The sequence below is a fragment of the Cheilinus undulatus genome, linkage group 7 (genome assembly GCF_018320785.1).
Source record: "Cheilinus undulatus linkage group 7, ASM1832078v1, whole genome shotgun sequence".
In the NCBI taxonomy this organism is placed as follows: Eukaryota; Metazoa; Chordata; class Actinopteri; order Labriformes; family Labridae; genus Cheilinus; species Cheilinus undulatus.
The window spans coordinates 24,275,492-24,298,338 of record NC_054871.1 but is presented as its reverse complement, the minus strand read 5'-3'; the positions used below and the strand labels follow the sequence as shown (position 1 = coordinate 24,298,338).

At 38.7% G+C, this 22,847-nt stretch overlaps 1 protein-coding gene across 1 annotated transcript; it reads left to right on the top strand.

Moving 5' to 3' along the window:
- The first annotated feature begins 359 nt into the window (after positions 1-359).
- vtg3 (vitellogenin 3, phosvitinless) lies at positions 360-22,847 on the top strand. The gene is made up of 28 exons (XM_041791389.1): positions 360-399; positions 2,313-2,333; positions 2,430-2,581; positions 3,133-3,384; positions 3,463-3,624; positions 3,719-3,867; positions 3,960-4,110; positions 4,297-4,454; positions 6,994-7,159; positions 7,239-7,364; positions 7,485-7,703; positions 8,169-8,386; positions 8,482-8,579; positions 10,766-10,890; positions 10,972-11,073; positions 11,152-11,271; positions 11,409-11,598; positions 13,448-13,535; positions 13,661-13,846; positions 14,002-14,140; positions 14,219-14,387; positions 17,809-17,918; positions 18,010-18,096; positions 18,267-18,467; positions 21,611-21,756; positions 21,916-22,054; positions 22,172-22,282; positions 22,489-22,847. Exons 1-27 carry the CDS (start codon positions 360-362, stop codon positions 22,277-22,279), a joined length of 3,822 nt encoding a protein of 1,273 aa, XP_041647323.1. The 3' UTR covers positions 22,280-22,282; positions 22,489-22,847.

Here is a 22,847-nt window from a genome sequence, read left to right as displayed (position 1 = left end):
ACATCTTCACCAAGCTCTTTGAAAAAGCAGGGAAGAAAGGCACTGTTCTGGTCTTATAATCTTAATTTTTATCACAGAGCAAAAATGTAGGGGCCACAGCTCTACAGGCGTTTTCTGGAGCTGTCACAACCTCTAATCTATTTCAAACAACATTTTAGAAACTGTTATCAGCCATTTGTTAATGGTGTCACTATGACAATGTCACAGGTCGACATGGCTCTGCTGCAGACAGCTTATGTTTGCTTTAATCAGTCATGTTTAAACCAAACCTCTATCTTGCTTACATCCCCCTGTCCAAACCCCTTTCTGTTATAAAAAGGACAAATTTGAAAAACTCACTTTCAGTCCTTGGTCTCACCATGCGAGGGATCCTCCTCTGTTGCCTTGTGGCCCTTGCCAGTAAGTAAACAATTACATGATTTGTTTTAATTACATTGTATCACTTTTAATAATGGAAAGTTATCATTATGCAGCCTTGAAAAGCATGACATTGACCATAAAATTTTCACATCACTTATGGTGTTTATTGCAATAATTTTGATTTTATTCCACCATAATGGGAATGAGACTTTTTAAAGAGGATATCTTGTAGCACTTTAGTCTACTTGGCCTTGATTACACCGTAATTTAATGGAAATAAGTGCAATTATCTAGTAATTTCTCCAGAATAAGTTGGTAATTACCTAGTAATAAATCTGTATTTTATGAGGTAATAACCCTGTAATATTAAGGAAGTTTTTACCTAGTAATAATGTATTTATTTGTAAAGTATTTCCTCATAATGTTGTGTTTGCTCTCTAGTAATTAGGTGGTATTTTGCGCTATCCATCTAACCCTTACCCTGTAATACTGTAGCAATTCTCTGGTAATTAGGTGGAATTTTACCAAGTAATTTCTAAGAAATACAATGATAATTTTCTCTGTTTCTTGATAATTCCCAGGCAAATTCTTTGTTTTAGCCCCTCAAATTAAATTGAGTCCTCCCTGAATAATTCTCAAGTAATTTTTAGGGTTAGGGCCACTCTCATTTCTACCCCTTCGCCCATCCCCTTTTTCTGCCCCTTCACCTTGTCGCTTGAAACAGAGTGGTAAGGGGAAGGGGTGAAAACGTTCCCCTAAGTCATTGGTTCCAGGACCTGGGGTCCAGATCTTGGGGGTGGGGTGGGGGTGGGGGTGTAAGGCTTTGTCTGCTCAGAGGCTACCAAAAATAGATTTGCGTTGATTAAAACCATGATAACGCAGTTATTAATTAGTTTAGATAAAGGTCTTTTGATAAGAAACGCATGTATAGGCTTTTTTGGTATTTTATCAGTGAAACAATTAAAATTTAAGTTGATTTTTATCAGGAGTGTGTCTCTTTTTCTTCTCTCTTGGATCCTTTGGGCACTCTGCTTTTCTTAGGTATGTGTTGGTGGGGGGCGCCAGGGAAAAATGGTTGGGAAACACTGTAATGAAACGCACTTGATTGCTGTTACATCATCACACATTGACAATAAATAGCTGTGTCAGGGGTGACAAGAGTTCACCATGAACAAGATGCCCTCGTTAAATGTGGTATGGTCAATAAAGTTTGGACCATCTCAGTCGTTCTCCATATATTTATTAAGTTAATAACCCTAGATACCCATGTACATACCAAAAATACAATAAACACCCATCCCTAGTAGCTAAAGATTGAATATATGAGAAAACACAACTATTTTCAAATGCAGAGAAATATTAACATTTAGTCTGTTGTGTCATTTCCCAAGTGAACACGGTACATGGTGGGAAATTCATAATTTCCCTCGGTTTCAAGTGTCGTCCTGAAAAATTGTTGTTTTAAGGGCTGTGTGTAAGTACATCCTCAATATTACCATATATTCGAGTTAATGCTTGGTAAAATACCAACTTATTGCTATCTAATTACCACTTTATCTTTGAGAAATTATTAGATGATTACAACCTATTACTATAAAATTACTAGGTAATTAGGGCCCACTTAAAGTGTTACTGATATCTCATCTGCATTTAATTCAAAATGAACAATCAGTAGGGGCAGCCTTGGCAAGAATAACAAAAGCAGGGACTATTTTTTAAAGTTTGCTGCCGTGTTGTGTTGGTATAGCCTCAGTAAGCCAGGTAGCTTATTTTATTGTTCCTAGGTAAATTGATGTAGATTCTTATCTTATTGGTTTTCATTCAATCATTTAAGTCTTTTTTAGTAATTATGCTGATAATTTTTACTTGCATGACTTTTATTGACATTTTAACTTGTTTTTATGTTATTGAAAGTTTTCGTGCTAACACTGTGTTTGACTTTGTAATCTTAGCATGTCAGAGCATCCGCTATGGTGAGTTACTTTAGCAGATTGTAAGTAACATTTTGTTCTTTAATAATGTTTATCATTCATAATTTAAATTACACTTGATTTGGAACAACATTTCAGATCTGGGCCTGAACCCCCACAAAATCTATGAGTACAAATATGAGGGAGCGGTGAACTTTGGACTCGGGATGCCCAACCTCGCAGAGTCTGGTGCGAGAATTTCATGCAAGGTCAAGATCTCTGGTGTGTCTGCACAAACCTTCATCCTTCTGGTAAGAGTGACCACAGTGTCTGATACAAACTTTGTTAGAATATTTTAGAAGTGCTTAAAATGATCAGTGCAGCATAAACAGTGACAGGTTGTTAATTTTGTGTCTGAATCATAAATCAAGTTTGCAGTTACAGAGCATCATTTGTCATGAATCATTTATTCATATATCATTAATTATTTGGGGATTTAATTAAATAAACATCTGTTGAAAGGCTTAAGGGGCTTTTGAAGCCGTTAGATTTTTTTCTGGTGTGATAAATGCTGAAGTTTTTGATCCAAATTTAACCTCTTAAGAGTCTGAAATTCAGTTCAATGTTTGTGATTATAAAGACTGGCACATTGAAGTTGTTCAACATGTCTATTGTGCTCAAACAGTCCATTTTCACAACCTGTTTGGTATGTTTTTAGGTGTACACAGACTATGTTTTTGTCTATTTCTATTGACTTACGAGTTTAATCTGAGTTCCATGTGGCACGAATCCAAGCAGACAATGACAGTGTTTTCATGTTGACTCAGAATCCTAAAGCGTCTACTTCTGTCCCTGTCCAAAGGTGTCTGATCTGGCTGTAGAGGAGTTCAATGGCTTCCCTGGGAAAGACGGCTTCACTGCCTCCCCTAAGCTCACCCAGCGTATTGCTGCTCCTCTCTCCAAACCCTTCATGTTCAACTACACCAGTGGACATGTCGGAGACATCCGTGCTGCTGCTGAGATCCCTGACAGCATTGTCAACATTGTGAGAGGGATACTGAGTTTTTTTCAAGTCACCTTGAAGACCACACAGAGATATTACGAGCTTGAAGAGGTACGCCAAAGCTGAAAGACAAACTGCTCTCTTGACATCAGTATTCATTAAATAGAGAAAGTCTACTTTTGTTTGTAGATTGGGATCCATGGCAAGTGCCAGAGCAACTATGCTATTGAGGAAAATGCAGAAACAAAGGACATGACTATCACCCAGGTTGTGGATTTTGATAACTGCAGGGAGAAAGCAGCCATCTACAGGGGAATGTCAACTGCCGTGCTGGACAAAGTGGCCAAACAGGTCTGTTAATCTCACTCTAACTGCTTCTGGTTCCAAAACTATAGATGACACAGACCCAAACAATTGCTCCTTCTTTGTATGTCCTTCCATCTAGAAAGGGGAATCTATCATTTCATCTGTAAAATATGTTTACACCGTCAAACCAACAGCAGAGGGAGGCCTCATTACCAAGGCTCAGGGCCTGGAGCGGCAGCACTTCAGTCCTTTCAACGTGAAAGGTGGCAATTTTAAGATGCAAGCGATGTAAGACAAGGACATTTCTGCACATTATGCCTGCTCATTCACGACAGCTGACTGCATTACAAACCAGATGTTGTAAATATCCTCTCCTGCAGGAAGGAAATGGTGCTTCTCAGTGTGAGCGACACAGCTGAAGCCCTTACATTTGGACCGATGGAAAGCAAGGGCAGCCTTGTTCACAAGTTTGTTGATGCAGAAGCTGATATCCCTATTGTGATGCAAAACCTGGAGAACCCAGTGCCAAAGGTGAGAATCATGTACTGCAGCCAAATTCAGTGCAGATTTTTAGAATTCTGCCCAAATAGGAGTAGAAAGTATTGAATTTTAAGCAAATTTTTACACAATTAGTGCACAGATTACCTTTGAAATGAGCGCAAATGAATTTTGTTAATGTCAAAGATTTTCTGTTGTATCCTCTGTTCTTCTTTATAGGCTATTGAGTTGTTCAACAAACTGGTTGAGGCTAATAAATATGCCATTGACAGCGCTTCAACTGAGGATATCATAAAGCTGTACCAACTGCTGCGAGTGACAGATTATGAAGGATTAGAAGCTATGTGGAAGCAGTTTAAAGGGAGTAGAGATCACAGGTGAGTACCTGTTTGTATTGTAGAAACTATGCAATCCTGTCTCATCTTTGGTCAACAATTTACATTTAAAGGTACAATGTGTAGAATTTTCCCATTGGAATGCCTACATTTATTCAAAAATGACTTCTCCTATGTTATATATATCGTTAGTTGAGTTCTCACATTACAGAGAGATTCTTAATTCTATAGCTGTAATGGTCCACCATGATAGTGGCTGTGACAGTTGAAAAAATGTTTATTGTTGCTATGAAAACCCTGGATGTTACGTCAGTGACTGCCACATAAGAAAGCTTTAACTGCTATTGGACGCTGCTGCTCTGTTGCTGTATCTTACACTGTAAAAACTAACGTGAAAAGGTTAAGTAACAAGTTTCAAAGCTTTAATACTTCATGTTGCTATATAGTTGACATAACATGCTCATAGCTAAAATCTCCAGTTGGCACAAAATGTTTCTGATAGAAATATATATTTTGTTTGGCTTTACTAAAGTGTTGAGCCAACTATTTTCCACAGAAAATATTGGCTCAACTTGAATCTATATTTTTTTTACTTGGTGCATGTCTGACATAGTTAAAGAAACTCAACCTTTGATCACTGAACATTAGTCAAGTTTGAATTTTTGGAGTGCATTCATGTTTTGTCACTACTTATATATGAGGGACCATCATTATTCTCTGCCATCAGCCGGGCGTTGTCACTCAGGTTCCCCATAATGTGCAACTCCATACCCCCATCCCCTGAGACATGTGATGTTCTGGCCTGCTCAGCTTTTCAGCTTCTTATTATTTTGATTTAAGGGAAACTTTAAAACCAAAATAATGCGCTCCATAAGAAGTTTTTACTAAAAAATAAACCATCAGTTTCATTTCATGGATGAATCTCACACAATAAGGAAGAAAAGCGGTTGAAATTGGCCTTCTTAATGTTGCAAGCAGTCTCAGGTTGCTTTGCATCTTCTGCATGTCACTTGCAGTGTGAACCAAGAAGGCCACTTTTTCCTTTTTTTTTCTCTTTTTTTTTTGTCTTTTTATGCCTTTAATTAATAGATGAAAACTGTGGAAACAGGAATGAGAGAGTGGGGGATGACATGTGGAAAAGGAACCACGGGTGGAACTTGTACCCAGGCCCCCTGCAAACATGGGGCTTGACCTAATGGCTTGGCCATCTGCACCCGAGGAATGCCACTTTTAATCATGTTTCCTCTTTATTATGTGAAATTAATCCATGCAATGAAAACGGGGGTTTAATGGTTAGAAAGTACATCTCATGTTCTCCAGATTTCATTGAATAGAATCCTCAGTGGAGGCAGTCAGATTTTTACATTATTATTATTATTGTTATTAACATACTTCTTATTATTACTATACTTATAATTGTCATTATTACTATATGATTATAATTATTATCATTTTGGTTTAAACCTGCCCTCCTTGAAAAGTGTCCTGAGATGACTTCGGTAATGAATTGGCACAATACATACAAATATTGATTGACAGGTTGACATTTTGGGCATTTAAGTGGTAAAACTGAAGTTTTAACATGTCTTTGAAACACTGGAAATTGAGCTTTATTCAAGAAATTCTAAGAAAATTGTGCATTTATTTGGAAAGACCAGTTTGTAAATATTACTGTTACCAAGCATTTACTTAGCTGTATTTTCAAGTGCTTCTAAAAAGAAGTAATAATTGATATTATATGTCAAACCATGTTTTTTAGACCTGCTTATCACCATCACACAAAGCAGATTGTTTTGTATATGACTACCAGTGATTTAAGAATCATTTCAGAGTTCTAATATCCAGTGTTTAGTTTTAAAATCGTCTGTCATGGTTAAGGTCATAAGCTCAGTGCAGCTGTACTTTATGCCTTACAGTGTTTTCAATATAATCAGTGTATTTGTGATTCATAACCAATGATATCTGAAGACACTTTATAAAGAAGGCAGGTCTAGACTGCGCTCTTTATTTTGGCATCTCGAAACCCAACTCTAATCTTCCATGGGCACAGCACGAGGCAGCATTTAGCAAATATTGCTAATAATGATGGCTTTAGTTGTTGAAATGTTAAATAGCCGGAGAAGTTGAGTACATAATTGTTGCAGTTTGTCTTTGGACCCAGTGAAAGCACTGTATTGTAAGTGAAAATCTGTCAGACATTCCTAAATCAAGCTTTTTATTACAGTGTTTCAAGATGGTGAACAAAGTACTCCAAGGCTATCTTTTAAATCTGACACTGATCCACTTGACTGAATAGCTAATTGCTGAATATCCTCCCACTTAGTGTAGGAAGGATTTAGTCTAGAGTATTGCCGGTGATGAATGATTTATTATCCTGTGAGGCCTGATGACAGAGAGGTGATGACTGAAAGACTGGTTTCCTTGCTCATTAAGATTTCAACAGTCATCCTGCACAAGTGCAATTAAACGCGACATCCAAAGTTTCTCCTTCACACTTTTATCTTCTTGATTTATTTGAAGGATAGTCTTTATCAGAAGTTTTGCCACATTTGCCTTCTGTCTCTCTTTCTTTGCTTATTAGACGTTGGTTTTTGGACATGGCTGTCGAGGTCACTGATGCCAGAATCCTGAAGTTCATTGAGAGTAGGCTTGAGTCTGGAGAGCTGACCGCAACTGAAATTGTGCATATTGTTGTCTTGGCAATCAACCATCTACGACCTATTCCTGAGCTGGTTGAGATGGCTAAAGTAAGTCAGTACCAGTATTTAGAAATGATATGAAATCTTCTCTCCAGATTGAAGAAAACAAACTTTACCTCTTTTACAGATGTTCCTGACAATGCCCTCAAGTAAATCCAATGTCTATGTGTGGCACACTGTGGTGCTTACCTATGGCTCACTGGTGTACAAGCACTGTAACTATTACACACCTTGCCCAGTATCTGCTGTTCAGGTAATAAAACAGAGGAAACAAACTAGTAACAGACTGGGGTTGATAGAGAGAATGTAAATGTACTTTAGCCTTGACTACCCAGAGAAACCTCACTGCATATTTATTCAACATCTGCATTAGCCACTACTGGACCTGGCCATGGAAAGTCTGAGGACCGGCAATGAGGCAAACATGGTCCTTGCTCTGAAAGCTCTGGGTAATGCAGGCCACCCAGGAAGCATTAAAACCATCATCCGCTTCCTCCCCGGGGTTGCTGCCTCTCCTGTGGATCTGCCTCCTCGTGTGCTGAGCGCTGCTGTGCAGTCAATGAGACTCATCGCTGCTAGAGACCCTCACAGTGTAAGAAGTGACTGTATTATGACATGCAGGAATAACAGCTCTATCCTTTAACAACAATTAGCAGAAAGGTCTATTTCATCAAGAATGTTCATAGTAATTCATACTCTGTGCTCCAAAGCTATTTTCTGATAAGGTCACATTCAGTCAAAAATCTATCTCTATTCTGGTGACTGTTCTAATCCTCAGAGGAGGATGTAATTTTCTGCATTGTGCAGGTAAGTCTTATATCAACAATCATGAGAAAATGGCAAGTCTGATTTGTGCTATTGTCATGTTATCTCTGCAGCGTTCAACTTTATCTTTTCCATGTTTATAACCAGACATTTGCAGTAATCTACCTTCTTAAAGTTTATCATCTGCTCATCTAATGATACAATCTGGATTGGAGCGAAAGTCCCTCAGTTGTGTGTGGATGAAAATGTGATGGTTCATTTTCTAATTTTTCTGTAATACTTTTGTTTTCAGGTCCAAGATATCACCATGACTCTGTTCTTACAAAAAGACCTTCCCAGTGAGATCCGCATACTAGCCTTTGTAATCCTGTTTGACACTAAGCCATCCATGGCTCTGGTGTCCACAGTGACTGCACATCTGCAGGAGGAAAAAGACCTCCATGTTGTTAGCTTTGCATACTCCTACTTGAAGAGCTTTGCAAGATCCACTACTCCAGACAATCTCTTCCTGTGAGGAAAATATTTCACTTAAAATTTTCTAGATTAGCTTCCATGTTCATTTTAAATTGCTCAGCCAGTCATATCTGTTTTTTCCTCTACATTAGCTCAACTGCCTGCAATGTGGCTGTGAAAATCCTGGCCCCTAAGTTTGGTCGTCTAAGCTATTACTACAGCAAAGGACTGCGCATGGACTGGTTTAGTGGTATGCTACAATACAGAATATTAGCTATATTTGTTAATTTACCCAATTTTGGTATGACTTGCATGTGTAAACTCAGATATTTCATCCAGCCTTGTCCTGCCAACTCCTTGGTTTGTTTCCACATGTAGTTGAGAGCTGATGCATGAATGCACCAGAAAATATTCAGGAAAATTCCACTCAAGCATATGAGTGGTATTGATTTGGCTCATATAAAACAAACAGCATGTTAAGTATGTTTATTTCCACTCTTTTTCACACCATGTCTTGCTTCCTGAGGTCACCCCTCCTCTCTGACATCTTGATTTTTATTTCACCATACATGTTTACAAGTCAGAGTTTTCAGACTGCCTGCATGAGCACAGCGTCCTCATGTGCCCAATAAGCGCAGTTCACATTCAGAGAATCTAGAAAAGAGAAGGCTCACCTTTTTCACCAAAATAGACAGGAAAATTAAAAGAGTTGTAGGGAAAACAGACTATATTTACCTTGTTTTGGCAGATACTGTATGTATTAACCTTGGCAAATATTTCTTGAAAAGCTCCAATCCATAACATTTGTGTCAAAACGAACACTGTTTGGACCAATCAGCATCATTTAAAGAGATTAAGTGATTAGCTCTGATAAAGCTCTAGTATAGCGGTGAGAAAGGTGTTTTCGCTCTTCTGTCGACCTGCTTTGGCATGAGTTTGTGATAGCTACGGGATGAGGTTAGTTGTACTGTGAATGACTGTATACAATGGCTGCTAGTAGAGTCAGTATCTCGGACTTAGGCACAGCGGCAGTTTTTTCTGCTCTGCTCTGACAGAGAGCTACACTGAAAGCTTTTCATAATGGAAAAAATGTTTTTGCCCTCCCGGTCTGCTTCAGCATGGGTTTGCGATTGTTACGAGTGGGGTTTACTAGTGTATCCAATTGCTGCTGCCGTGGTAGCCGTTAGCTCAGATGTAGCTATAGGAAATCAGCAGTTTAATTGGAATTGGATGTCTCCTGACTGACCTTGGCATCAATTTGGTTCACCAAGAAGCTCTGCCATTAACAATCTAAGGCAGCGGCAGCAAGAGAAGCACATGGGTGTGATGTAATTTTGGATTTTTCAAAAGTCCTGCCCTTCCCAAACGCTTTCTATGAGAGCTTTCCCAGACAAATGTGAAATAAATCCATGCAAAGGATATTTGAAACAGTTGACCTGGCATGTCAGGTTAGACATGCACGTCGACATCGTGTTGATTTTGATTTCACATGCAGTGACAAAAATCTGTTTTTGATTTGCTGAGGCAAAACCTCAAATTTTAGAATTATATTTCTTTTTTTTTTCAGGGGAGAAAGAACTAATTATTCATAAAACTGGCCACATTTACCCGACAAGTCCCCAAAAAACATCTTATTTCAGAATAAAAATTAAGTAAACCTACGGAAGTAAGTAAATTAAGATGAGTACAGAAATAGCTGCAAGATGCAATAAAAATATTTACTTTTTAAGTGTATTAAAATGACTGGCAGTCCTTCAAATCTTTTTAAACATTTCAAACTTCCGAGAATTAACTGAACTGAATCTCCTCATGGTGTTGGCTCTACTACCATAACCTTTGACTCCCTTTGTCCCATAGCTACCATTATGGAAAAAAATGCCTAGGTTGACAATTCAGGCCTGTCTTTGGCAACGTGATTTACATGGTTTTATACATTTGTCAATCACCAACATGTATAATATATATATATATTTGACTTTGATGGATATGCTTTGATCCAAAAGTCATTATTCTTGACATGCAGGAAGTTTAATTTGAAAAGCAAAAGCAGTTTTTTTGTGTAAAGAAGTACCTACCACTTGCTTCTTTCCATCACAACATGATAGTTTTGATGGATACTTCCTGAATTTGAAATCCCCCTTACATGGGAGATTGAAATTGGTAAACTCTATGAAGAAAGACAGGGCTGTGACAGGAGGGAGATGCAGCCAACACGCAGCACACATGACATCAGTAGTCATGTAGCAAACACACTTGCTGTCTGATAGAGTTGTAATGAAGGTTGTCAGTAAACTACTCAGGACCATTTCATGGGAAGATTGTCCTAATAGAGATTTTCCTAATATTTTCCAGAAATTTTCAGGAGTGCATGTGTACAGTCAGTTCTAGATTTCTCTACAGCCTTCAGATGACTCTTAGCTATTTTCCCAAACACAGATGACTTCCTCATTGGAACAGCCACAGAAATCCTCGTGCTAAGGAGTTCAGGAAACATGATTCCCACTGAATTCATGATGAAAGGGAAATTCTTTTTCATTGGTAGAATTCTGCAGCTTCTGGAGGTAATGAGTCATACATAACAATTAAAACTCTCATGACCATTTCCATTATGAATAGTTACCATATTCTTTTTCATGCTGAAGCTGGGGATCCGTGCTGATGGAATTAAGGAGCTCTTCAGTGAGGGCATCCCTGGTTTTTCAGGAGATCTTAGTCTTACTGATTTCCAGGCTATTTTGAATGTGGTAAGCATTTCTAAGTCTTACATGTGCTATGCTTTGTCAGATTATTTTTTGTTTAACCATTGTGATTTGTCATTTCAGCTTCAAAACTGGGAAATCCTGCCTAGTGGTAAGCCCATTTTTTCTGCCTATACACGTGCCTCTGGACAAGAATGGTTCTTTGCAGATATCGACAAAGATTTCATCCAGGACATCATTAGGGTGAGAGATTACATTTATAAAAAAACACAGGGAATGATCCATTTATGTCTAAGCCTGTTCAATCAACAAAAAAGACTATATTTTTATGCAGTCAACAAAGCCTGTTACATGGCCCTCTCCTCTGATCCTTCTTGCAGGCTGTCAGTCCTTCTGCAGGGACAGAAAGCCCTCTGTGGGGAATGATCGAGGATCTGCAAAGAGGGATGTCATGGCATTGGACAAAGCCTTTCTTAATCTTTGAGGTCCGCTACATCCAAGCTACCACCCTGGGTCTCCCACTGGAGATCAGCAAATATTATGAAACCCTGAATGCCATCACTGTCAATGGTGAGAAGTAAAATCCTACCGTACACAACAGCTTTGCAAGGCAAATACTTACTGATTAATGACAAAAACAATATTGTGTTGGGGTAATGACATAAAATGTCTTGTTTTTCTTCGTTGGATACTTGAAAATTTCTCTGTAGTTCATTTTTCAAGGCATCAACAGTTCAGGCTCTTAGGCCTGTTAGGTTTCTTATTTGTATTGATGAAAAATGAATATAGAAATGAAATATAATAAAGCCGCACCCTACTACTTTTGAAATAAATCACAAAATACATGTATATATTTTTAAAGAACTCAACTTTTCTTACTAACAGCTTAAGTAAGCACTGACACCTTTGGATTTATTGAGCTAACACCTTATTTTAGTGCCCAGAATGAACCTAAAAACCCATCTGGGACACTACAGTGGAAATGTATCGTGAGTGCCTCAGCAGACTCCTTTTTACAAATTGGGCCAAACTGCAAATTTGCTTAAAGGATTCTGACTTCAGATCTCAGACAAGCCCTTATGCAGACCACTACAGTGAGATGCTGCATCTATCAGAACAGAAGGGGCGTAATTTGCCTGTACAACATTTTAGAATGTTTTTGGTAAAATTCAACTTTATTCAGAAACAAAGTCTGGGAGTTATATTTATGAAATAACCACATTGCTAACATTACAGACTAAGCAGCATTTCATAAATAAAACAGAAAGATGGTCAGAGGTCTAACCTCGGATTAAGTTATGTATAGACCTGTTTTAGAAGTAGTTATGCAAACGGTGGCTAAAGCTAACATATTTAGCATCGCTTGCTACGTAGTTCAAGTTACTATGTAAGCCAATGACCAATGTAGCAACATTTGCTTTAGCTGACGTTAACGTAGATAAGGCAAGACAACTTTTGCATTACTACTTCTGAAATGTGTCTAGCTTTAGCAAATGCTGCACAATCTACAGCTTTGTTTGCTTTAGCTTTAGCTTTAGCCATGTTACCTACATATTTTATGTAGATAACGTATCTTTTTAGCTTTCAATGTAGCTATTTAGCTTACACATCGCACATAGCCTCATTAGCTTTAACTTTATCTACATTAGCTGTGGTATAGTACTTTCATGGAGGACAAAATTTTCTCCTGTAAGCAGACAGTGTACCTTGCCTCATTTAAAGGCTGTGTAATCAGGTTTTGCAGGTCTGGGTCCTGAATTTAAACTTTTGGCAGCCTAACCCATCGCTAAACCCATACTCTAACCCCAATCAGAAGTTTAATCTGATTTTATTTTGAAAGTTTTAGAGTGAATTTCTGACACATGCAGTGTCTCACCGTAATGGTCTGCAAGAGGAGCATCTGAGATCTGTGGTCTGCAGCCAGACTGTATTTGATTTGCTTGTTCAAAGGGCTAGAATAACATAGCCCTGGTATGCAGAGGAGAAGGAATTTTATACTGCAGAATAATGTTTTCTCAACTGCTGAAATGATTATAGATCTGCTGTTCAACAAAATACACTCAGAATTAGGCTTTTTAAATACCAAAGGGAAGCAAGTTTGCTCTATGTAGTCATTTTTCATAATTGTTATTTGTTGTATTTCACTAGAAAACCAGTGTTTTCTTGTAGGAAACCCTGTAGTTTGTTGTGGTTGGCATGACATGACATGACGGTCTAATCATGCTTTGTGTCATATACTCGCCCTTCCCGGTCCAGGGGCGACTCAGATTTGAAGTACATTTGTTCCATGTATTCTGTTCGGTGTATATCTGCACTATACCCAAAATCTTTGTTATGAATACGTGCACATTGACACCCCTAATGTATATACTCTATGTTTGATCTGAATTATCATCCAAGTCGTCTTTATTTTATGAAGCCAAAACCACACTGAACCCACCGCCTACCCAGCATCTTGGACAACTGTTGAATTCTGAGATTTCTATGGAGACTGATGGTTTTGTGGGGTAAAGTATCTCAGATATATTTGACTTAAAATAGATTAACTTAAACAGAATTCAGCTATTGTAAGCAAACCCTTTATTGACTCTTAATTTTTACACTGTTACCCATACTAACCATTTCATTTCAGCTGGACGAAGGATTTCTGGGTTTTCTATGGCATCAACACAGAGCTGTTCCAGTGCGGTACTGAGTTAAAGAGCAAAATTCCTCTTGCCATACCCTGGAACTTTTCTGCCAAGATCAACATGAGAGAAAAGAAATTTGAACTTGACTTCCCTGCAATCAAGAAGGAGTCAACTATCTTTTCAGTCACGTAAGTTTAAGGGTGATTGGAAATAAAAAATAATAGTAAAAGTATTATGGCCATTAAAAAAAATCACAGGGTTATAGAAAGGACCCAGTATGTGTAGTAATAATTTGTTTAAGAATCCAAGTTTAAGAATTCCCCTTTGTCTCTCCAACCAACAGCTCAAATGTGTACGCAGTCTCCAGAAACATCGAGGAGCTAACTATGGCTAAGATGACACCAATACTGCCAAATGTTATGGATGCAAATAATGAAGTTGTCAAGATGGATCCTACTGTTGTGAAGCCTGACTTCGATCAGGTACAGTCATCACATTCAGAAGAATCCAGCTCTAAAGATCCACATTTCTATTAATATTTTTGTGTTCTGATGTTACAGAGTTTGACACCAAACATGTGGCATCCAAGAACCAATATGTGTGCAGAGAGTAGCATCTATGGAACTGGATTGTGTGTGGAATCTGAGTTAAAGAGAGAGTATTATCATGAGGAATACCCACTGTACTACTTCCTGGGATACACCTACATGGCGCTGAAAGTAACCCCAGGTATGCACAACAAGTCTGTCACTTTACACCAAACAGTATTGAGTAATAAACGATACTGTACGACCAATCAACACAAATTAGTATCCATCCAACCATTATCTACACTCCCTGCACTGGTGTCAATTGGGGGGAAATCAGACATTTTTTGTCCTCCCACCTTCAAATGTTATAAATAGATATCCAGTTATACAGGCAATGTCTGAGTCTCTCCTATGACTTCATATAAGGAAACAGAATCACTGGGAAGAACACTTGTGCCCCGCCTCCATGCGGTGCCTGTGATAACCAGTCTGGCTGTGGGGACAGATCACAGTGATCTTATATTTTTCTCCAAGTACCATGAGCAATTTTGGCAAAGAAACCAACTATCATGGTGTCACTGCTTTGTACCTCCTCCCCCAGTTAATTTTATTACCTGCAGGGCTGTCACAGCAGCAGAAACAAGTGTGAGTCTCAGTCTGTAAGATTATGCATGAAGCACATGGAGTAGTCATCTTCAGGATGAATCTGGAGCTCCATTAGTGTCTAAATTTTTCATTTTCAGAGGTTAAAAGTTTAATTCTGTCTCCTTTAGAGAGTTTTCTCTGTCCTCTCAAGTTTACATCTACAGTTTTTAGATGTGCTAGTAAACTGTGCCACCATGTTTGCTGCTGCGGCATTACTGCACACATCAAAATGTTACAAATACTGAAGCAACCTCTTAGATCATAAAAGTATATGGGAAAAATCAATTTCTAGATTTAAGGGAGTAATTTTTACCAGGTTCTGCCTTCCTGTTAAAATGAGGCTGCTCTATACAAGGCTTGCTTGTCTGTTTTGGTTGCATTAAAATGATTTTAGAGAATGTGAATAAGAGAAAGATGTTGATGCCTGAAGCTGCTGCTTTGTTGACTTTACAGGAGCTTTGCTGGCATCTAGGTTAATATTCTCTGTAGTCTTAATTAAAACAGATTAATTGAGTAGTATTACAGTATGCAACTCAAAGTTTAAACAGCTGTGACTGCACACCTCCACTGTTGATTTTGAGAGGTTTTTGTGAATGCTGTGGCGGTTGACACAGGAATTATGGGTGCTGATAGTGCTGCAGCAACCCTGTAAAATTAGGCACATTTAAAACCATCAATTTTCCCCTGTTTTATGGGCTATGGAAATGTAGTGCACCAGTTTGTGTGATCTACTGTCATTTTCTTGTTTATGATATCACCTGCAGAGAGATATCACACAAGGTGGCAGCTTTTCTATTGCTGTGCACACATTGAGCAGCGAAGTCATGACGTAAACAAGCAGCAGCAAGAGCTGGTGCAGTTATGGAGGAAGAGATTAGTGTGGATGCTGCTAAAGCGCCAGTTTGATCAGAACTTGACAACATTTCTTTGTTAAAAGAAGAACAAAGAACAGCAGTGAGTTATTTTCTTTCCAAAAACGACAAAAGTCAAATACTTAGATGTCTGTAGTCACCATGTTTCGCGTTATTCCTCTGTAGCTGCGCACATGCAGCTTGATAGCAGCTACATCTCGTGTTTTGTTGCTCTGATTGGCCTGTAGAGATGTGATAGAGAGAATGTTCACCCAATCATACTCCAAGTTTTTTCAAATCCTCTTCCTTTTTTCAAACATTTCCTACTAATGCTTTCCCAGATGGATTTGTGAAACCAATCCATCTGGCGTGTCAGGTTAATTGTGCATATAGGGGAGGGAGAAATTAAAAAAAATCAATTGAAGATCTGTTTTAAGGTATATCAATTTATCAGTGAAGTATGTGAACAATTAACAGTCTGTAGCCTTGCATATTAATACCTGATGTAAATGTATGTGATGAAACATTATTTGATTACAGTCTATTCACAAAAAGCATCTACATGGATACAAGTATTCGACCACCTGACCATTACATCAACAGGGACTTAAACACGTTGTATTCAAATACATGCAAGTACTTTAACTGGAGATGGCCCCCCTTTTGAGCTTAAACAGCTTTCTTGGAGCTTTGGGCTTTCCACAATATTTTAGAATGTTTTTTGTGGGAATTTGTGCCCCTTCATTCTGTAGAGCGTTTATGAGGTCAGAAACTGATGTTGGACAAGAAGGCCTGGCTCGCATCTCCATTCCAGTTCATCCCAAAGGTGCTTGACAGGGTTAAGATCAGGGCTCTGTGTGGGCCAGTCAAGTTCTTACACGCCAAACTCATCAAACATGTCTTTATGATCCTTGCTTTGTGCTCTGGGGCACAGTCGTGTTAGAAAAGAAAAGGGCCTTCCCGAAACTGTTGCCACAAAATTAAGCATTGCATTTCCGAAAATGTCTTGGTATGCTGAACTATTAAGACTGGCCTTCACTGGAGATAAGGGAACTAACCCAAATCCTGAAAAACAGCCAATTATTATTATTATCCCTCCATTACCAAACTTCACAGTTGGCACAATGCAGTCAGGCAGGTAATGTTCTCCCAACCTCTGCCAAACCCAGACTAGCCAGTCTGACTGCCAAACAGAGAAGCTTGATTCATCACTCCACAGAACATGTTTTGACTACTTTGTAGTCCAGTGTCAGTGTGCTATACACCACTCCATCTAATGCATGGCATTTGACTTGATGATGTGAGGCTTGCATGCAGCTGCTTGGCCACGAAAACCTATTCCATCCATACATACCGTAGTTCTAGTTGAAGTTTGGAACTCTTCAACTATGGAATCAGCAAAGCGTTGGTGCCTTTTACACATCATGAACCTTAGCAGTTGTTGACCACACTCTGTGATTTTATGTGGTCTTGTGCAGCTGAGTTTCTATTGTCTCTAAATGCTCCCACTTCTAATAATACCACTTCACTATCCAGCAGGAATGAAATTTTAAGAACCATCATTGTAAAGGTGGCGTTCATATTCAAGCTCCTAGCAGGTTTGGACATACCAGCTTTTACAACTGGACCATCCTAAATGGTGCAAACTAAATGGTTAATCGATTCAAAGTGCTTTCTTAAACTTTATGCCAAACTTACCCACTCACACACTGAAGTCAGAGGCTGATTTGAAAAGCTGCCGTTCATTCCATTCATAGGCATTTACAAAGCATTTACTGATGCAGTAGTAGGAGTAAACTGAGGTGTAGTCTCTTGCCTAAGGCAACATTGACATGTGCCTGCAGGAACTGGGGACTAAACCTTCAACCTTCCTGCTCATAGACAACCAATACTACCACTGATTCACTTTAGTGTCAGACACATTCAGGAAACATTTTGACATTATTGTAATGAGTTTAACCACTGTGGGTTGGTAAAAACAAAGAACAAAACATTATTTTGATGGACTACTCAAAGCAACTAGAAATTCTGTCACATTAGGGTTTAAAAATTCACTTTATCATGGCTGCCTCTTTGTATTTTTCTCTTAACTTTCTGCTAATGTATCCTGTGCATGTTCATTAGTCCAGGCAATCAAAGCCATTGACAAAATCCACTTTGAGGTTAACGCCGTCCCGAGCACACAGCCAATGACTGTACGCCAACTGCTTGAGACTCTGAAGAGGCTTTCCAAGGTATTTGGCTACCCTTGCCATGTTATTATCTCTGCACCTGCTCTGCTGTTTTATCCATTCACATTATCTTGTTGCTTAATTGTGTTTACAGGAAGCTGCCCAGCAAATGAGTCTGTCCTCTGATTCAGCCTCCAGCACCAGAGGATCTCGTAACAACAATGAGGACAGTGTAGTGCAAGTATGCTAAACATACTGCTGCAAAAATGCAGATTTCATGCAAAAAAGCCTGTTCTCTCAGCTTAGACACACTTCTATGTATGATATAAAATTAACAGCTATCCACTTACAATGAAGATGACACACTGCTTCTTTGCAATGTTCTGAACGGCTTTCTCTCTCTTCAAAAAGGTCTCAACACCTCAAGCTCTGTTCAGTATCAAAGCTTTTGCCATAAGTGGCAACCAGAAGCCTGATGGTTATGATGCTTCAATTTTCTACACGCCAGAGGCAGACGCAAAGAGCGCCCAGCTGATAATGTCTCAGGTTGGAGAAGACACCAACTGGAAGATGTGTGTCGACACCATCATGCATGCATACGAAGAGGCAAAGGTAAGAAGGGAATGTGTTTTAATGTAGGTGTCTCAAAAAGTCTCATAAATCAACAATGAGAATGAACAAAGAGTCAGCATTTGCAATGTTCCAAACGAGAATTTAACCCCCTATAAGTCTTTTGTTTAACTGTCCACCATCCCCTGACTGCCAACCCTAGAATACACACAAAATTTACACTGTGGCCGTGTAGTATCATCAAGAGCCAATCATGAAAACCTTTTAAGTAGCCAAAGTTGTACAAGAGGAGTTTTTATCATGGTTTTAGTTCATCTGCACAACATGCACTAAAAGACAGGGAGTCCATACCCCCATTTTGACACCATTTCTCTAAAATATTTCTGTGCATAAATAGGGACTGTAAAAAAGGGTATTTCTGTATAAAAACAATGAAAAACAAGAAATGTCAAAGTGTTTAATGCCAAAGTGAAAACAGATTTCAACTGTCGGTTAAAGAAAAATATGTTATGTAAAATAAGTGACTGTATAAATATTCAACCCCTTCAAATCAGTGTTTAGAAGATGCACCTTTGGCTGTAATCATAGCAGACTGGATAAGATTGTCCTCCAGGATTTTCTTATTATTTTCTGCATTCATTTTACACTCAACCGTTTCCAGGGCTGACTGCCAAGAAGCATCCCCACAGCTTGATGCCTCCATCACTGTGCTTCACAGCGGGTAATGTTGTGTTTGTGGTGATATGCAGTGTTTGCTGTCTGCCAAAAACAACATCTTGTCTGATGGCCAAAAAGCATCATTTTGGTTTCATCAGACTAAAGACCTTTCTTCCACTCGGCCATGGAGTCTCCCACATGGCTTTTGGCAAACTCTAGTCGAGATTTGATTTAAGTTTTCTTCTTTTCTTGTACCTCAGAGTAGTCATAGGTGTCTTGGTGGCCGCTATCACTAGTTTCTTTCTATTTCTTGATGATAGATTTAACTGAACTCTGAAGATTGTTTTTTTTTATCTATCCCCTGGCTAAAATGTTTAATTAACTTTTTCTCTGAATTGGTTGTAGTGTTCTTTTGACTTCATGGTGTAATGGTAGCCAGTAATTCTGATTAACAAGTGACTGGACCTTCATGACACAGGTGTCTTTATACTACATTTACTCAAGACAAATTCACTGCGCTCAGGTGATCCTCATTTCACTAATTGTGAGACTACTAACACCAAATGGTTAGACTCCTGTTGAATCAGGTGAGTCACCTTAAAGGGAGTGAAGACAGAACAGAAAATCGTTTGTCTACTTTTGCATTTCAATGCAGACATTTTTCTTTGACTCCCACTTGCAAATTTGCAACAATTTACCTCAAAACACAAAAATTACATATGTATGTAACAAAAAAAGAATAGATGCAATAGAGCTGCATTGAAATAGGGCTCCAAGTTTTTCAAATAAATACTGAAGAGATGGTGAATAATATAAAGCACTTAGTGTGCCGGTATGAGGTAGCAGACTGACTTTAAAGTGTCCTATCTGATTAAGGTATTTATAAGCGACTGGGACATGTAATGGTTTTGGGTCCATATTTATTGGTTAATGGTGTCTATGAAAGCACTAGAGACAGTGATGTAGACTCAGCGCCAGGACAGAGTGTCTGAGGGGACAAGGATAAATAGTGAGGGGGGTAACTCTCTAATATAGTAAAACAGAAGTGTGCTATCCTTCTTCATCCATTTCTGTATTCTTTTTTACAAAGTTTGCATAACAGTAGTTTTTAACAACCAAGCAACAAAGCAAAAAAAACCTTGCACTCCCCCTTCTTCTCTCTCCTATCCAAGGGTAACTTTCTTACAATACCCCTTCCATGTCTAGCAGCTAAGGAACAAAACAGATCAGGGCAAAATAGATTTTTTTTTTAACCATGAAAAGCAAGAACGGAAGAGTGAACACAGATGTAAGAAAGGCTAAACTGAAATGATGTGTTTTATCTGTCATTTCAGCACCTTGAACAGCAACGTAACACACAAGCCTACTCACAGCCTGAAGAGTTCATTTGGAGAAATAAAGAGATAAAAATCCCTTCTGAACATAAACTTAAAACACCAGTTAGGTACTCCATTTCACAACAAAAGCTTTACTATGGCTATTAAATCATCTGAACACCTGCTGTGTGATGCATTCTCCCTGCAGTGTGCACAATCAAAAATCATGATTTAGGATGAACAGCAGAGATACCTGTTTTTGCAAAATAACTACTGATATCTGAAACCAACATACATATTAGTTATAATTAACAATCAGTTACATGCTGTCTGTCCTTTCAGAAAAGTTGCAGCCTCTTTTAGTGCATGTTGTAAAGAGCCCCTTCCTCTCTTTTCCACATAGTTCTGTGAAATCCTGTTAGCGTGGTGTAAGCATGTTAAAATCGTCCTTGCTGCTGCTTGATCATTGGTGCTTACTCAGAATCTACCAGGTTATGTTTGCTTTTTTACAGAATCACATTCAGATATGCATTTCTAGAACTGCTTGTGGCACTAGATTTGAAATGTTATAAAGCAGTGTTGGAAATCAGTTGACAAGCTTAATAAACTGTTAACTTTTTTAAAGTTATGTCATGTTAAAGTGCACTTTGAGGGTCAAATCTCATGATAGTGCAGATCAGACGGAGCACTGATAGCCTGACGTTCAACCATGTTTGAGTACTGTTTGTGAGGGAGGGAAACTCAATCACAATTTGGGGAAAACTGAAGAGAGTGACGGGATTTATTACAGTTTTTGATAGTTATCTCTGAAATAGGCCTAACATTTCTGAAGTTTGATAGGGTTGGGCATATGAATTAAACTGAGGAGGCAAAAATGTTTCCAAGCTAAGCCCTATCATGGTCCCTCATGGCAGTGAGGCTAACCCAAAATGTGAAAGTGATAAAACATCTGGAATCTTTAATTTGAACTAGGCTTTAAAAGTAAATTACACAACTTCACCCGTTACAGTCAAACAACTTTTTAGATAATGTTTTTCTTTGCTTAGGGGACTCTTATCTCTGAACTGTGAAAGCTGAAAATGGTTGTCTAATGGATGGCTGTGTCCCTCTGAAATTTTCCCAGTTCTGCATTGTATTGCCTTTTCCTTTTATACCAAAAAGAATCCTTTGTTGCTAACTCCCTTCACAATTGATCTTCTATGTTTGTTCAAGGCTCACATCAGATGGGGAGCTGAATGCCAGTCCTATGAAATGTCAATGAGAGGTGCAACCACTCATTTGCCCGGTTCCAAGCCGACGCTGAAGGCCAAAGTACACTGGACTAGAATCCCTGAAAGCATGGCAGAGATCGGCAGGAGGTGAGCGAGGTTGAATCAAAGAAAATAATGTGAGAGAGAAGAGGGGAGGGATTTTTGATCTCCAACTTCACCTCAAAAGGCACATTGTGACTATTTTGTGTTTACAAATCTGACACATTCTGGCATGTGTTGCTAAAAGAGGTTTTTACTCTTTCCCAGGATTGAGAGTTACGTCCCCGGGATGGCTTTCCTTCTTGGTTTCTCCCAGGAACATGTAAGAAACACCAGGCAGGAGGTTTCAGCATCAGTTGTTGCCGCCTCAGCAGACAGCATTGATATGAAGATTAAACTCCCAGAGGTACTGAGGGAAAATTTCACTTCCTACATTTTATGCGAAATTTTGACATCCTTGCATAGTGCATAACTAGAACTGACTGCTGTGTTTACGTGTCTTTTTTTTCTGTGTTGTCATCAGTATACAGTCTACCGCCAGGCGATCCCGTTTCCTCTGCCACCTGTCAGCTTCCAGGAGCTTGAACAAGACATCAGTAACACAACAGTAGACAGCTTTGAACGTGCATAAGACGTGAGCTACAGAAAACAGTTTGGTTAAGCTTAATTGAATGTTCCCTCTAATTTTCAGTGGCTTCTTAAAATATTGTGAGATTCTGTTTTTGTGTGTTATTGGATTGTTTTGAGAGACATCTATGCAAAGCAGATGAGCAAAAAAAAAAACAAGCAAAGAGCTGTCCCATTTTCCGCTTGTTTTCTAAAATATGTTTTGTGCCACAGAAAGACAACAAAGCCCAGATGGAAGCCAGATGCCTCGTTTCACAGTGATAGCACCGCAACCCAAACCTCAACGCCGTGATGAAAGTGAGGATCATAAAAGATGCATCAGTAATCCGTCAGATGTCACCAGCTTGGAAATAACCCGAAAAAGGTCCTGATTTATTCATTTCAAAGCAAGTTAATATTTGAAGACCCCCTTTTGAAGAAACATTGTGTAAATTCATGCTTTTGTTACAAAATGTTGTATCTTCATTATTCTGGATTTACAAAAAATAAACAAGGCTTGTTGTGCTGATTCTGTATATCCTTTGTTCATCCCAAGTCAAATAAAGCTATGCTTTTCCTGATGATAATGCGAA

What these genes read in the sequence shown, in the direction of transcription:
- vtg3 (XM_041791389.1), top strand. Translation starts at nt 360, where the DNA reads ATGCGAGGGATCCTCCTCTGTTGCCTTGTGGCCCTTGCCA. An exon ending in ACTCCAGACAATCTCTTCCT is followed by an intron (nt 8,387 to 8,481) that starts GTGAGGAAAATA and finishes CCTCTACATTAG; the next exon opens with CTCAACTGCCTGCAATGTGG. An exon ending in TCAACTATCTTTTCAGTCAC is followed by an intron (nt 13,847 to 14,001) that starts GTAAGTTTAAGG and finishes TCCAACCAACAG; the next exon opens with CTCAAATGTGTACGCAGTCT.